The 17,349-nt window shown below is 41.3% G+C and overlaps 2 protein-coding genes across 6 annotated transcripts in view; one reads left to right on the top strand and one right to left on the bottom strand.

Annotated features, from left to right (window-relative positions):
- Positions 1–30: 30 nt before the first annotated feature.
- Positions 31–17,349, bottom strand: part of LOC126373862 (serine/threonine-protein phosphatase 2A catalytic subunit beta isoform) — a 40,334-nt gene continuing 23,015 nt past the window's right edge. The window contains exons 5-7 of the mRNA XM_050020212.1: positions 7,627–7,680; positions 4,933–5,012; positions 31–2,457 (exon numbers count right to left, since the gene is read on the bottom strand). Of these exons, the coding sequence (XP_049876169.1) occupies positions 4,940–5,012; positions 7,627–7,680 (127 nt within the window). The 3' untranslated portion in view covers positions 31–2,457; positions 4,933–4,939. The remainder of the gene's footprint in view (positions 2,458–4,932; positions 5,013–7,626; positions 7,681–17,349) is intronic.
- LOC126373761 (uncharacterized) lies at positions 8,036–15,357 on the top strand. Of its 5 annotated transcripts, XM_050020037.1 has the most exons (4): positions 8,036–9,875; positions 10,117–10,359; positions 10,957–12,039; positions 13,159–15,354. In XM_050020037.1, exons 3-4 carry the CDS (start codon positions 11,052–11,054, stop codon positions 15,222–15,224), a joined length of 3,054 nt encoding a protein of 1,017 aa, XP_049875994.1. In that variant the 5' UTR covers positions 8,036–9,875; positions 10,117–10,359; positions 10,957–11,051; the 3' UTR covers positions 15,225–15,354. The 5 variants fall into 5 exon arrangements, with proteins under 5 accessions (XP_049875994.1, XP_049875992.1, XP_049875995.1 ...); XM_050020035.1 differs by having other exon boundaries at positions 8,036–10,359; positions 13,159–15,357; XM_050020038.1 differs by lacking the exon at positions 10,117–10,359 and having other exon boundaries at positions 8,036–8,809.

Below are 17,349 nucleotides of genomic sequence, written 5' to 3'. Positions count from 1 at the left end.
TTTCCGTGAGGGTTAAAGAAAAATCCTGAGTATTTTATAATTAATTTTATTTATTATCTAATTCCTATCAACGGGCATAGTACAGTAGCTTGAATAAATTATTTACTTATCAGGTTCTGTTACATTTTATTATTGCCATTGTGGTAGCATTAGTTCCGGGGAACAGAGCGAAATCAATTACTTAGCAGTTTATTACCTCTTCATACTTCAACACTCGATCATACAAAAGTTCAATTATTATCTCAATTCTTGGATTTTAACGTTGATTACCTATGCAGTTTGCAAGGAAAGCCTTAAATTTAAGTTTCATCGAACTTCGAATGGGAGAAATAACTACAAGCAGTCGAATTAACCACGCACATATCAAGAACATCATTTCACGCAACCGAAGCTCGACGTCATACATATTTTATATATTTTTTTTGTATTTTTCAATTTTATGTTTATATTTACCTATAGCTTACATAATACTTAGATCAACGAAACGTGTGGCTACACAGATGTCATTGGTGGGTAAAGTCTTTGTATTAATACACACGCTGCTCTATATCCAAGTGCAATTTGGGAATATGTAAATTAAATCTTTATAAGCCCAAGACAGTTTAGAAATTTTACGATGGCACTGACAAAAGAAATAACCCATTCTAAGATACATGGAATAAAGCAATTATTGCCTTTGTCAGGTCACTTGACAAGGGGAACTATGTTGCGTCCGTGAGGGAACTACGCGGTCTATAATGTATGTATGGTATGGAAACATAGAATGCCATTTCTAGACTTCATACGTCCTAAGATGGAACCAGTATAAAAACACCCCTCTCGGCATATAACCATATGCTTTCATATAAAAAGTTAAATATTACTTACCTTGCTTAAGTATTGTGGAAATGAGTATACATTACGAGTCATTCCAAACTTACTTTAAACAATAACAACCTACGTAATGCCTTGATCTTTAGGTATTTACACTTTACCTAAATTAATTATAGAGAAGGTTTAATTAAACAAACTATTAAAGCTCCACTCTTGTGAAACACTTTATTCCGTGTGTGAGGTACTGTGGCACAAGAACCGGAGAATTTGAAAGTAACCTCGAAATGCACGCGCGGATGTATGTTACGACAGAACGGCCCCGTCGCCGTCGTCGGGATAAAATAAAAATTCTAATACTTTCTCGCTTACACCTCACGCATATATTAAATGATAATTATTTAATAAAATATATATGTCTCCACCATCCGTCATAAAATTAAATGCTCATTATTGTTAACTAATCAACAAACGACCCAGGACATAACGACAGGCCTGCATCACTGCATATACATGAGAGTGAAGAATGTGAGTCCATGTTCATTAAAATTGGCTATCAAACTGTAAAAATTCATTTTAATAGATCAAATTGTAAACTAAAAATAAAAATACAAAATGGACTTTACAGATTTTGATCTACAGAAACTTATATAGTTCAAAACATTAAAATTATTTGCTTCCTACTCGTAACATGACGTGACGAAAATGTGAACAAATATGAAACATGTAGTAGCAAGCTATGACCGGAGTTGATGTGTGTGTGTGTGTGGCGTATCACCATAGCTGGTGGTATGTCCATTGTGTGCGCGATCCTCGGTGAAATGAGAAATAAAACTACTGTATAGCAAATGTACGCTGTTTAATGAGGTCTAAGTGTCTTTGATACATAAGTTGTATACATACAATAACTTGTCGGGCTTACAATGAACATACCAGCACATCGCGGGCGGAGTAGTGACGGCAAGAACCTAGCGGCGAGCCCGCTGCGGCCCCGTGGACGCGGCCCGCGGCCGCCGGCGGCAACTACAGCCGGCCGCCCGGACACAATATCATACACGTATTTATGCGATCGATCTAACACTCGGGCCGACCCAGCGTCGCGCTCGCTCGCACACGCAGCGCCACAGAGGGGATATACATATCTTATTCAATTAACTGCGTTATCGCCCGCTTCAGAGTTTCGAGAGAACACATTACAAGTTCCAATCTCAGTGTTATTTGAACGTCCGAAAAGAAAAATGTTAAATGACAGACTAATCTAATACACAGTTGAAGGGCGACTGCAGAGTTAGCATGCGGGGACAGTTGTGAAGGACGTTCAGCCAAACGGACGCGGTCATGTTATATCCCGTCGGTGGCGCGCCGACGATGGCCGCCGCCGCTCGCCGTACACGCAACTTTAGACAATATTCATGTGTACAACAAGCAATGGACGCGCGGAACTCTGCCATCCGCACGACCCGCAACAGAGTACAGTACGTATTATGTTTTTTATATATTTTAATGTGGATGGACACGGAAGGTGTCGCTACCGTATGTTATAAAAAGACACAGCTTGCGGGTGGCAGAGCTCCGCGAAGGAGGTGTGGTCGCGCTGAGGCAGGCTGCCCGCGGAGACCACACTCTGCTGCTTGATATGCGCCCGAGCTGCAACAATACAACATAACACGTTATTATACAATCAATACCAACTATGCCGTCAACACGAAACGACATTGAGTCACGTTCAGTCGAAATCCCCTGTCTGGCACAACAGCAGGACTAGCTTGCGCAACGTGATAAAAATATCGATCGATTCAATAATTTTTGACTAAATCTATAGCGATCTTAGTCCACAGGTCGATAGTCATCCGACAGATAGACTTTGCCCAGCAGTGGGACACGTCAGGCTAGATAAGATCTCACATGTATAACCTTTAGGCATAGAATAAGGAAGAATACTATAGAACGAATACTATAGAATACTATAGCAGCCTCCGTGGTCTAGTGGTTAGAGCGTTAGGCTCACGATCTGGAGGTCCGGGTTCGATTCCCGATGGGGACATTGTCGAAATCACTTTGTGAGACTGTCCTTTGTTTGGTAAGGACTTTTCAGGCTTGAATCACCTGATTGTCCGAAAAAGTAAGATGATTCCGTGCTTCGGAGGGCACGTTAAGCCGTTGGTCCCGGCTATTAGCCGTAAAAACACCTCCACCAACCCGCAGTGGAGCAGCGTCGTGGAGTATGCTCCATACCCCCTCCGGTTGATTGAGGGGAGGCCTGTGCCCAGCAGTGGGACGTATATAGGCAGTTAATGTACTATAGAACGGCAACTCTGCTCCCCGCCAGCGCCTAGCTAGGTTTAATCCCCCCCCGGAACATAGTTTAGACTTGAATCGTATGGCGTTCGACATCACACACACAGATGCGCGTGTACGATAACGTCATTGTGTGGTGTCTGTGTAAAGCGAGGTTGTTTGTATGAAGTGTCCGGGTGCTTCGGGAACATCTATTGCAATATTTATGTTTTTGCATAACTTTACCAATAGTAGTTTAGTTGCTTAGTAAACTCAAAAGCGAGGGAGCTTTTAGCCGGATCAGTCGAACGTCTCCAAGGCCAAAGATTTAAACATCAATTGGACGCGATCCAACACTCACAATCAATGGTTGTAGGTTAACAACAGCACGTGGAAAGACCGTTAGTTCCGGTAGATTTGTTATAAAAACTTTATTTCGTTTAGCTTTAATAGATAGATATCTGTAATAGACAGGAGAGCTTTTAAAATAGAGTCGTTATTATATTTTTTCGGTTGACTGAGGGGAGGCCTGTGCCCAGCAGTGGGACGTTCATAGGCTGTTAATGTTTTATGTTATTATATTTTTTATTTGTTTCTCTATTACATGTTTTTCTTATACTTGCTGTCATCATCATCATCTCCCTAGCGTTATCCCCTTTTTTACAAAATCCGCTTACCTAACCTGAAGATTTGAAAGGTCCGCCTTTTTTATAAGCGACTGCCTGTCTGACTTTCCAACCCGCGAAGGGAAAACCAGCCCAATACAGGTTAGGTACCATACCTCCGAAATACATTTCTCGGGAATGTGAGTTTCCTCACGATGTTTTCCTTCACCGCTGAGCACATTTATGATCCAAATATGAATTCGAAAACAAACTCCAAAATCATTGGTTTAAGCCTATGTCGAAACTCACAAAATCCGTACAGTACACTTGCACTCATATATCCTTCATATGTGGGCAACATTATCGTAATTACTGTGCCTCTGTGACGCGCACCCATTCAACTCAATTCGCTTCGCCAATCAACAGGGCAATCCATCGTAACTGCATAATGCGTTGTAACTTATAACTAATTGTAACATTACTTATGTAACCACTTAGTATACCAGAGGTGTTTGTTTAAACAATCAGCCATACCTTATGTCGATGTGGTGTTGAAGTGAAATTGAATTGGCGAGTTTGCACTATCAATGAGGGACTTTCAACGTTCCCCAAAAAAAAAAAAAAATACAGATGGCGCTGTACAGATTTGCCTTCGTTTGTTCCATGTATAGGAGATAGCAGAAAACAGCCGTTTTCAAATAGGTAAGAAGCTTCACTTGAGTGAAGTCGAGAGGTATGGAAACTTTAAAAACAAATAATATACCAAAACGTCTAAACGATTCTTTTATACGGTGTTTAAAACACACATGAAATATTGGGAGTCTCATATCCCTGATAATAACCCGGTATTATGTGTTTTAATTATATTAACAACCGCGTAAACCTCAAACAACGTATACGGTGTTACATACATACACCGTATAACGAGAACTCGTACAACGAGAACGCAAAACGATGACGTCATCAATAACGTCGTCAAATGTTAAGACCAGTACTATTTCTAGATTACTATTTTATAACTTACATACATACATACATAAACTCACGCCCGTAATCCCTAATGGGGTGGGCAGAGCCACAAGTAATCAAAGACAACTTGCAGCCACTGTTGATACGAAGTCCAAAGATGGATATGATGAACCTTATGGTGATAAGGGATCAGCCTATCGCCCATAACATTAGTCATTATTTTATAACTTAACTATATCTATACTATTAATAGTACATGTGTAATACCCACTTGCAGCCTACATGAAGTAATCAGGCGTCCGCCGTGTGACGTGCGGTTCGCCACGCCGAGGAGCCGGGTCGAACTGAAGGCTGGAAAAAAAAACCATAACAAGTCATAAAGTGTAGTAAATAAACGTAAGCATACTCAAGAAAAGGGCTACGGTCATAAAACTTTTCACGTTTCCACTGAGAGTCGACAAGAGTCGAGTCGTAAGAAATGATGATTCAAAATCACATTTCTTTTGTCAACACTTTGCGCTGCTAATCATTCCAAATGTTCTAACAGCTTCTTCGTGACTTTTTGTGTAGGGTTTACATACATAAACTCACGCCTAATTCCCACGGAATCCCATTTGCTTCAATCCTGACATACTTTTCTTGCTACGCCTTATAATGTAGCATTATAATGACTGCAGCTCCCGCGCCACGGCAGTCGCGCCACGCACGTCGCGAATTATATCGAGGGCTTTGACCAACGAGAGACGTCTATGCACGTAGATAGCATTCGCTGCGGCTATTGGTCGAACCCCTCGATACAATTCGAACTGCGTGCAGAGCTTGCAGGACAGATATAGTGCATCGCCTAGCACGAAAGAGACAAGAGATATTCCACTGTAATAATGTGTTATAAGGGGCATAGTTGGCCGGATAATCTCGTCACCAATACATAGTATAAACATGAACTCTTTACGCTGAATATTGGGGTTTATCTCGAAAGCCAATGAACTTGCATTGTTTTTACTGTTATGATCTGCATATCTCGAAGGACACTTCATATATCAATCTCATTCTTCCCGCGTAAGTACGAGAGAGACAGACAGTCGGCGCGCGCTCCCCTTTACTCCTTAGCAGCTTACGCCCATTTAAAATTTAGCCTAAGTAACAACCAGAGGGGGTGAGGTAAATATAGCACGATGCCCGATACGAATTGGAGCGGGGCGGAGAGTTACCGTTCTATACATACATACATAAACTCACGCCTATTTCCCACCGCGGTAAGCAGAGACTATAGAATTCGATTTGCTTCGATCCTGACACACTTCTCTTGCTTCATCCACATTCATCAATCGCTTCATACACGCACGCCGGTTCAGAGTAGATCGTATTGAACCTTTTCTAAGGACATCTCCAATTTGGTCATCGTAAGTCCTTCTCGGTCTTCCTCTGCCAGCCCTACCATCAACTTTCGCTTTATTTACCGCTTTTGCAATTCTATTATCCTTCATCCGCTCTACGTGTCCAAACCAACCTAACATTCCCTTCTCAATCCTAGTCACTATATCGTCTTTTACACCACATATCTGTCTTATCACACTGTTTCTCACTCTATCACTCAACTTCACACCGCAGATGCTACGCAAAGACCTCATTTCTACGGCATTGATCCTACTTTCATGCTTCTTCTGCCATACCCAACATTCACTACCGTACTTCAGCGTAGGGACAAGCACTGCATTGTGAACAGCCATCCTCGCATCTTGCGAGATACATTGGCTACTAACAACTGCGTGCACTGCCCCATTCACTGAATTACCCAATCTCACTCTCCTTTCTATATCTTCATCACATTTTCTATTTCTATACCTAGTATTATTCTTTATTATATGCTATCTATATGGTAAATATTGTACCCCTTTATCACATGTATTGTCGTACTTTCAGTATAGTGATGTGATGAGTAAGGTTTACATTAGATAAACGTTAAGCATACTGTTTAATATTTTTATCAAAGTCTGCTAGCATTTTTATAATGGTTAAATTACATCATAATGATAGGGAAAGTATACTTAATACTGCCATAACATTAAGTTTATAGTATGTGCATATTTTCAGCTCTTATAGGCTATTAAAAGCAGATAATACTTTCTCGACTGCGGGTGATAAGAATACCTGAGGCCTGTTTAATAAAACTTACAATTGTAAATTACAACGACAATTTGATGTTCATTACGTAGCTAATATGAAACTGCAAAATATTCGTGATCACACACTCCGCAATGTACATCAAATTGTCATTGTAATTTACAATTGTAAGTTTTATTAAACAGGCCCCTGGTCGTGTACTAGGTTCAAGATAAATTATGAAATTATGATTACCAAATAAATAAAGATCTAAAACTAACAAAAACCTTTTTCTATTTACCTTATTTAAGAATTTAAAAAAAAAAACGTAATAATAATTCCTGCATTTTATCACGTTTTTCTATGACGTCACAGTGTGCGTTTTCATACAATATCCTTGGTAATTTCGTGTTTTGACACTTAGTAAAATAAAAAGTAACTGATTTGACTAGTTGGAAACTAGCTTATTAAGAAATGCGCTAATTTGTGTTCTAAGATTCGAAATGCGAAGCCGATGACTGACCAGGGACGGCTGTGAGGGGCGGTTGGAGGCCATTCGTGGGATTTCACCCCATATTCTAACATCGTGGGTTTTTTACCCTATATTCAGACAGCTATGGGCACGTTGCCCATTTGTGGATATTTCACCCCATAGGTATTCATATAACTTTGTCACATTTCAGTTTTGGAATGTAATTCAGAATTCAGATAATTCGTGACCTTACATGATTATGTATAGTCCGCGACAGTTAAATCAACAAGCATTCAGTCGTTGATATGAGAGGACACAAACAGCGATGCAATCTACCGCACCGAATAGTTCTATAAACACGTGTAAGTATAGAAACATGACAATACTCACAATGAGTACTTAAGCGCATCATCCAATTCCATAATGGCTGCTTGGTTACCACATCTGAAACAAATAAACAATTATATGTTAATTATAAACAATCAATATTAGTAACAGCGACGTAATGTTACTTTAGCTCTAAGGCAGCCTTTTGTAAAAGGAAAAGTATTATTGTAAACCGCAGGGTTCTATTAATATAACATACTATTTTTGCAAATATTTATTTAAATGACAAGAAATGACGCACTCTTAAGACCTGTGCCGTGTCTATCAAAACCTACAAGTTTACACTTTCACAAGCTACAAGTTACAAGTACGTTTAAATATCGTTTATCAAAAAAAGTAGAGGGATTGTAAAATATACTTGTAAAATAAATATTGACACTTGTAACATGTAATTTACATGTTGTTAGCGCCGTACGCTAGGCAACACTGCTTCCGCCCCTCCCCCCCCGACCAGCGGATGTTCGCGCCCCGCGCTACAACGTTCTCTCCACCGCGCCACGCCCGACCGCAATGACGCTCTCGAAATACTACGCGATTTTAACCTAATAACGACCTTGTAATTGATATATATTCAAGTATTAAACGATTTACATATAAGTGAATAAATATTTTATTGAAAATTCATACATAAAATACATGAACCGCCAACCAGCGCGTTCATGTTGGCGACCGTAAACTGCACGAGACCTGCACGAGTCACGCCAAGAGGGCAATCTTCGGAAGGCTACATATTACAAGCCACGAGCGTCAAGCAGTTGGTCGCGGGCAAGTCAAGATATCCAGCAATTCGAGTTTCACAAGTAAGCGGTGGAGAGCAGAAGCCACGTGGACGCACACATAGCGGCGCCACGTGTTACAAGAAGAGGACGCCACGCGAGAGCCACGCATCTGCAAGAAATTGTCTGCAGCTGCGCCAGAGGCACAATTAGATTCCACTTCAAGAAGAAAACCACGTGTCTAGACGCCTTCCCAGTCGGTCTACATACGTCTAGCATCAACCAGTACAAGATACCAGGTCCCAGGTCATCGGCAGCGGAGCGCCGCGTCGGTGGCAGGTCATCACATCCAGCTCGGCTCAGCACGTCGCGGCCTACACGGGCGTCGAGACAAGGAACAGCGAGCGAGCGAGCGAAGGCGAAGAACGTCGGGAGGAGGCGCCGTGGTACATAGTGGAATGCCAAGGAACGTGAGCCCATCCTTTTATTTCCTATCTTTCTATCCTAGTTTCCGTCTTTACTTGTGCGAACAGAATAGGCATTTCTAGTGTCCCTATCGTTCAAACTAATATCTCTAGTTTTCTATTTCTTTTCTTTTTATTAACAAGTCAAGTCTAGTATTCCCTATCAAAAGTTGTGCGTAATCATTTTATCATTGCAAGTCTAGTTTCGATTTCGCACGCTCATTGATTAGGGCCAATTATTTCTATTGAATACCTACTGTCTAGTATGCAGCTCAGGTTCAATTGCCACTGTCTAGTCATGCAGGGCAATCCAGTGTTTTAGACCAAGTTTCGTTTATTACTGTCAAGCTATACAGTATAAACAAGATCAAGTATAAGCCTACTGTCTAGTTATGCAGTAGGCACAAGCTAGTATTCCTAGTTCTAGTTAGGTTCTCTTATTATTGTCTAGTATGCAATACAAGTGACCAAATATTTCTAATTTTCAAGTCTAGTTTCTCTTGTTATTGTCGAGTATGCAATACAAGTGCTTATATGCCTATCTAGGTAATTATTAATTAATCACAAGTCTAGTTCTAGTGCATCCTTATTACAAGTCTAGTTAAGTACGTGATCCTAGGCAAGTCTAGTGAAATTAGGTGCGTACATTCGCTTTTCTGATAAGGATTGTCATACAAGTTCAAGTTTTACGTAAGTTTTTACGAGTTTAAACTACGTAGGGATTCCAAATAATCCAAATAATTATTTTCAAGCTACACAAGTGTCATAAAACAATCGAGGTTTTATAATTGAATAATTCAATTGACTTCCATTTTCAAGTCTAGCGAGCGAGTGAACGAACGAACAATCGAATGATATAGTAAGAGTGAGTGAAAGGAAACTATAGCTAACCCCACGAGTGTGACGAGTCTAGATATACCGGCGTCCACGCCGGCGGCCATTTTGTCATTACCTTATTTTTTCTTCTAGTTCTAGTAAACGATAGTTCGTTTCGTATTTTCGAGTGAAATATTATTGAAATTACAGTGATTTTCTACAGAGTTTTGTGCATAACGTGTAGTGAAGTTAAAAGGTGATATTTGTAGCTAGTTATTACAATTTTATAATCATGAGTGTCGAAGTAAACAAAGAGTTAAACGAGTTAACAGTGAAGCGTCGCTCTGTAAAGGGCAGAATTACGAAGTTTAGCAAGTATTTAAATTCTTTACCGGCTGGAGACCTATCAGTTCAGGATCGCAGCCAGTTATGCACGAAGCTCGAGAAGTTTACTGTGATGTTTGATAGTTTTGACGACTTACAATCACGTATTGAAGTCTATAACGAGGATAATTTGGATGACGAGTTGCAAGAACGTGAGGAAATAGAGGACAGTTTTCATAGCAACATAGCATTCGCTAAGGTCAAGTTAGGCACAATTTCCCTTGCCGAAACGAGTGGACAGGCAGAGCGTGAGAGTGCAACATACACTCCCAATGATTCACAATGCGCTCATAGCTGCGGAGGTCAGCAAGATCTTGGTTTCCGCCTTCCAGTCATTCAAATCTCAAACTTTGACGGTACGTATTTCAAATGGCTTGAATTTCGTGACACATTCGAGTCGTTAATTCATAACAATACGCGAATTAAACCGATCAACAAGTTTCATTACTTATGCTCGTATCTGCAAGGGGAAGCTGCGCGTGTCATTTCAAATCTAGAAGTTTCTGATAAGAATTATAGTGAAGCATGGGACTTACTTTGCGAGCGATATAACAACAAACGCCAATTGACAACCAATCACTTAAATTCATTGTTAAAAATTGATCCTATCTCACGCGAATCTGACAAGTCACTCAGGTTTCTAGTGGACCACGTAACTAAAAATTTACGTGCTTTAAATAACCTTGGGCAGCCCACAGATCAGTGGGACACATTAATCATCCATATTATGTCCTCTAAACTAGATAATATTACAAGTTTGAAATGGGAAGAGCATAGGTCAAGTTCTAGTAAGGAAATGCCGTCTCTTGATGATTTCTTCAAGTTCCTTAAGGGTCGAGCAGACGTTCTAGAGTCAGTACAAAGATCTAAACAAGATAAACAAGTCTCGAGTGGCAACAATAATACACATAACAAGTATCAAAGGGCTAACAAATCTGTGAATGTCATTTCAGCTAATCCAGTAAATTTCGAACAAGTCAATCGAAGTCTGCATTGTTTCGTCTGCAAGGGCAAGCATAGAATATATGACTGTCCAGCGTTCCTGTCCATGAGCATCGAGGAGCGGATACAAAAGGCTAGTTCACTGAAGCTCTGTCTGAACTGTCTGCGGAGCGGCCATATTGCAGGCGCTTGCAGGTTAAGTAGCTGTCGTATTTGCAATGCACGTCACAACACAATGCTTCATAAGCCACACACACAGACCATCACAGCCACTCCTAGTATTGACAATGTCATCCCTACAAGTACCACAAGTACAAGCACTCCCAATTCAGTCACAAGTGATACAAGTACAAGTTCTATTTCTATGTCTGTCACTTCCACTAGCCAGGTTGTTCTTTCTACAGCACTAGTGGACATTGTCAATCCAGATAATAATCAAGTGGAAACAGTAAAGGTACTGTTAGACTGCGGAAGCATGTCTTCATTTATTACAAGTGATTTGAAGCAACGGCTTCAACTAGATACACAAGTGCTAGATGCCACTACTATAGTAGGTATTGGTAACTCTTCTCTTAACTTTGCTCCGGAGAGGGGCACTGTTACTGTCAAGTCTAGATGCAATCCATTTAGTGTCACATTGTCATGTCTCGTATTGCCTGAGATCACAGCCACATTACCTAGGCGCCCTATAAACATGAAACAATTTAGCTTCCCTAGTAACATCAGCTTAGCTGATCCCAGTTTCAATGTCCCAAGCAAGGTGGACATGCTTATAGGCGCGGATCTATTTTGGGATCTTATAGGCCCACGACAGCAGTCGTTGGGTGCTAATTTACCCACTCTGCGAGAGTCCAAGTTAGGCTGGTTCTTAGCAGGTCATATACGTGACAAACAAACAAGTAATTTACAAGTGGACAATTCTAACACAAGTATTCAATGTAATTTTTCAGCACTGGAGAGTCTGCACACCAAACTGAGCAGGTTCTGGGAGCTAGAGGAGCTTCCGACGTCGCAGAAGGCTTCGGAGGCGGGAGTCGATGCAGGGAACCCATGCGAGACACATTTCATGACACACACCACCCGTTTAGAAAATGGTAGGTTCTCTGTTCGATTACCACTAGTAACCACTCCCGACTGTCTCGGAGACTCTTACAGTGTCGCTAAGAAGCGATTTCTCAATCTAGAAAAGCGTTTTGAACGCCATGCCCAGTTAAAGTCTATGTATTCCGACTTTATGAAGGAATATGAAGACTTAGGACACATGTCCGAATCCAGTCTATTCAAGCCACCAGTTTCTTATTTTATTCCTCATCACGCGGTGATGCGAGAGAAATCCGAGTCCACCAAGCTGCGAGTTGTCTATGACGCCTCATGTCGTACGTCGTCAGGCTTTTCCATCAATGACCTTCAAATGATCGGTCCTAATATTCAAGATTCCCTTTTTAATATTCTAGTTCGATTCAGGGAATACAATTACGTCATGACGGGCGACATTGAAAAAATGTATAGACAGGTACAAGTAGATGATTGTGATCGCGACTTACAGTTGATACTGTGGAGAAGCGACCCTTCTAGTCCATTGAAAACATATAGGTTAAATACAGTAACCTATGGCTTCGCTAGTGCAAGTTACTTAAGTACAAGGTGCATATGGCAGTTGGGCGAAGAGAGTTATGATCCATTAATTAAAACTATTTTACAAAATGATTTCTATGTTGATGATTTGATTACAGGGGCTCAAACTGAACAAGAACTGCTCTACATACAAGATTCTGTGGTCCGAGCCCTGTCATCGGGTTGTTTTAACTTACGCAAGTTCAGATCGAATTCTAGGGGTGTGTTGCAAAATACGCTAGCTAGTTCTCATGACAATTTAACTCTCAGCCAGACATATGACACCTTGGGACTTAACTGGAACCCTGATACAGACACTCTACAATTTCCAATGTCTGTACAAGGTCGAGAATCCAATGTTACAACAAAACGCTCTATATTGTCTCAAACATTTCAAATTTTTGATCCTCTAGGTCTACTTAGTCTATGTACTATAAAACCAAAGATCTTAATGCAAAGACTTTGGGCTAGCAAGATTGAATGGGATTCAGTTGTTCCTTCCGACATACAAAGGTCATGGAAACGATTCATTGATAACCTATCATTTATTTCACACATTACTATTCCAAGAAATGTAATTAGAGACTTACCTGTTTCAGTCGAGCTTCACGCCTTCAGTGACGCTTCCCAGGCTGCCTACGGTGCTTGCATCTACGTCAAGTCTATCGATCAAGCAGGAAACACGAGCATTCTTCTCTACTGTGCTAAGGCACGCGTAGCACCGTCTAAGGCGGCTCTCACCATCCCGCGCCTGGAGCTGTGCGGCGCGCTACTCGCGGCCCGCCTGCTGTGCGCTGTAAAGAGCGCCCTCCGCCGGCAGATAAGCAAGTCTTACCTGTGGACGGACTCCAGCGTCGTGCTAGGGTGGATCGCCACCGAACCCTCGAGACTTAAAGTCTGGGTTTCCAATAGGGTTAGGCAGGTTCAAGAAATGACAAGTACTTCATCGTGGCGGTACGTCCCTACCGCTCACAACCCAGCCGATCTAGCATCCCGCGGCGTAGACCCACATCAAGTTCAAGACTCCACCTTATGGTGGCAAGGTCCATCATTTTTGTCTAGGCCTGAATCCGAGTGGCCTACTCTCTATTCTCACAAGTGTGACAACCTTCCAGAGTTAAAGGTACACACTACTCTAGTTACGGACTCTATCAAGGCTAGTATCGATATATCTAGGTATTCAAAATTGCAATTCTTACAACGAGTCATTGCTTACATTTATCGATTCATACATAATTGCAAGAACCCCCATGATAAGCACACTGGCTCGCTAACTGTCGATGAGTTAGAGGGTGCATTCACATGTCTAGTTAGAATGTCACAACAAGACTCTTTCCCTCACGAATTACAGACTTTACAAAGACAAGACAATCTCAAGCTCAAGTCTAGTATCGTATCATTAAACCCATTTCTAGATTCCCAGGGCTTGCTCAGAGTTGGTGGAAGACTGTGCAATTCACAGTACGAGTACGAGAAGAAGCACCCAGTTTTATTGCACGCGAAACACCACCTCACTAAGCTCTTATTTACACAAGAACACCACAGGCTGCTGCACGCGGGACCACAATTGTTGCTCGCGTCCATACGAGAACGCATCTGGCCGCTAGGTGGTAGAGAGTTGGCTCGTCGTACAGCGAGAAGCTGTATCAAGTGTCGGCGTATCAGCGCTCAACCTCTACACAACATTATGGGTAACTTACCGGCGCAGCGAATCACACCTGACTACCCTTTTAGTACAGTCGCCGTTGATTTCGCGGGTCCTTTTATGATTACAGACAGGAAGGGTCGAGGCTGTAAGATAACAAAGGCATATCTATGCCTATTTATATGTTTCAGGTCCAAGTGTGTCCATCTCGAGGCGGTGAGTGAATTGTCGAGAGACGCATTCATGTTAACACTGCGTAGGTTTATCGCTCGCAGGGGTAAGCCGAATGACATTTTTTGTGATAATGGGAGGAATTTTGTTGCTACTGCTAGGGAGCTAGGTACGTTTTTATCTAACAATTCTGACCTCATTGCGCATGACGCCAGCACTCATAACATAAATTTTCACTTCTCCCCTGCTTACGCACCTAATTTTAATGGACTTGCAGAGGCCGGAATAAAATCTGCTAAATTCCATTTAAAACGCATACTAGGCAATTCTCATCTAACGTTTGAAGAGATGTCTACTCTTTTTGCACAAGTCGAGTCAATCCTTAATAGCAGACCCCTGTGTCCCTTGTCATCATCCCCTAACGACTATACCCCCCTTACTCCGGGACACTTTCTGATAGGCAGACCACTAATGTCACTGCTATCGCCTTCTCTAGAAGACGAAAATGCATCCCGCCTGAACCGCTACCAGCGCATCGAGCAAGCTAGAGAACATTTTTGGCGCCGGTGGCAATCCGAATATATCTCCGAGCTGCAACAAAGGCTTAAATGGCGTATTCGTTGCAGAGATCTGAGACCTGGTGACTTGGTGCTCATCAAAGAAGACAACACGTCACCACTCCAGTGGCGCTTGGGTCGTGTACAACAACTCTTCCCGGGCGCAGACGGCATTCCGCGCGTCGCTGACGTGGCTACCGCCAGGGGCATCGTGCGACGAGCTCTATCGAAGATCTGCTTGTTGAAAGCGGACGCTTCCAACGGGGGCGACGATGTTAGCGCCGTACGCTAGGCAACACTGCTTCCGCCCCTCCCCCCCCGACCAGCGGATGTTCGCGCCCCGCGCTACAACGTTCTCTCCACCGCGCCACGCCCGACCGCAATGACGCTCTCGAAATACTACGCGATTTTAACCTAATAACGACCTTGTAATTGATATATATTCAAGTATTAAACGATTTACATATAAGTGAATAAATATTTTATTGAAAATTCATACATAAAATACATGAACCGCCAACCAGCGCGTTCACATGTGTTGTTTTGATAAACATATTCTTGTAATTATGAAAATGTTTACAGGAAACTTGTAATAGAGCTTGTAAGTTTTGATAAACAGGGCGTTTGTCTCATTAAATCCTGTTGTAACTTTATTAATAGCTATAATTTCACTGCGACAGGGTTCTAGAGAGCGGTCAGGAATCGATTTCCTCCGCGCTGTATTGAGAGCACGAAGTCCAATTTGCGCGTAGCTCCACTTTCCATTAATCTACTTAGCTTTGCTTTCTCATATCGAGTGCAGTTTCACTAGTCATCAACTCTAATAGATAGAGCCATAAGAACAGAATTTGCAACCACGTTTGTTATTAGTATAAAAATACTTTAGACAGGATCTCTGAGATAGGAAGACGTACATCCAAGTTTCAGCTGTACTTCGATAAACCAGAAAATCTGCCTGTGTGCTCCAGTGGTTGAACGCTGGGCTCACGATCCCAGTGGGGACATAACTACAATTTGTGATATGTGTCTACACTCAGCGGGATCCCCTGTCTGGGAGACATAAGAGTGATGCAGAGAATTAGATCTGGATTTGTTCTACTGAATTATGCTGAAAACAGAATTTGTTTCGTTAAAAAAACGGAAATACAAAGTTTTCTAACCGACCTCCAGCCAGCGGGATATTTCCCAAAGTTAAGTCTGATGAAGTATAAATTGGTATTAACTTTTAGATCTGTATTTATTCTGTTCAACAAAACAAAAAAAATACTTCTGACATCCTTACTTCAGCTACAATCAAGCTGCAATGAAACCTCCAGTCAGCGGAGTTTTTCTCTCAATGACATTCTTTTGTAACTTTTACACTAAAATAATAAAAAATAACCTATTTACGACTATAATTTCACTTAAATTACCTTGTCGTACATCTAGTGCTTAAATTAAAAAGTATATAATTTGAAAGATATTATGTGAGTAGAATATAAAAAAAAACTATGTATCAGGTACAAATTGAAGCTGTGAGAGAAAAAGTCCGCTGACTGGAGGTTTCATTGCAGCTTGATTGTAGCTGAAGTAAGGACGTCAGAAGTAGTTTTTTTGTTTTGTTGAACAGAATAAATACAGATCTAAAACTTAATACCAATTTATACTTCATCAGACTTAACTTTGGGAAATATCCCGCTGGCTGGAGGTCGGTTAGAAAACTTTGTAGTTCCGTTTTTTTAACAGAACAAATTCTGTTTTCAGGATAATTCAGTAGAACAAATTCAGATCTAATTCTCTGCATCACTCTTATGTCTCCCAGACAGGGGATCCCGCTGAGTGTAGACACATCTTTGTGATCCCTAGTTTGGTTAGGACATTGCAGGCTAAATACCTGATTGTCCAAAAGTTACCCGAGAGGCTACTGTTTACTTAAGTATATAGTTGTTACAGTGGTGTGTTGTTGCAGTGGAGCAGCGTGGTGGAGTATGCTCCATACCCCCCTCCAGTTGATTGAGGGGAGGCCTGTGCCGAGCAGTAGGACGTATATAGTCTGCTTATGTTATGTAGTTGCTATTAGCCATGTCAGGGGCCTTTGGCGGCTCAATAGTAACCCTGACACCAGAGTTGATGAGGTTGGTAGTTGATCGCACAACCCACACGAGAGAAGACCAGAAAAAGTGCTTTATAAACGTACTTTTTTATAAAAGTTTTTATATCAACCAATTCTAAGTCACAATTTAATATTTTAAATAACAATCGAATTCAATCAACATTCTCTGATTATGTAACCATTGTTTACTACAATACTTTACTTCAACCATGGCATTAAGTCATCAGATTATAGAGTTTCATAACGAGATTAACTAAATACGATTGTGCGAGAACATTAAAAGACCTTTAAGTCAATTAAGTTAAATAAAAAAAAAACAAAAATA

The sequence above is a fragment of the Pectinophora gossypiella genome, chromosome 16, assembly GCF_024362695.1.
Source record: "Pectinophora gossypiella chromosome 16, ilPecGoss1.1, whole genome shotgun sequence".
NCBI lineage: Eukaryota > Metazoa > Arthropoda > Insecta > Lepidoptera > Gelechiidae > Pectinophora > Pectinophora gossypiella.
This window is presented reverse-complemented; position numbering and strand designations above follow the sequence as displayed.

Bases quoted from the DNA above. Each gene is read 5' to 3' on its own strand.
- LOC126373761 (XM_050020034.1), top strand. From the start codon at position 9,912: ATGAGTGTCGAAGTAAACAAAGAGTTAAACGAGTTAACAGTGAAGCGT. The intron at 12,040-13,158 runs GTAGGTTCTCTG...TACCTGTTTCAG, and splicing joins CACCACCCGTTTAGAAAATG to TCGAGCTTCACGCCTTCAGT.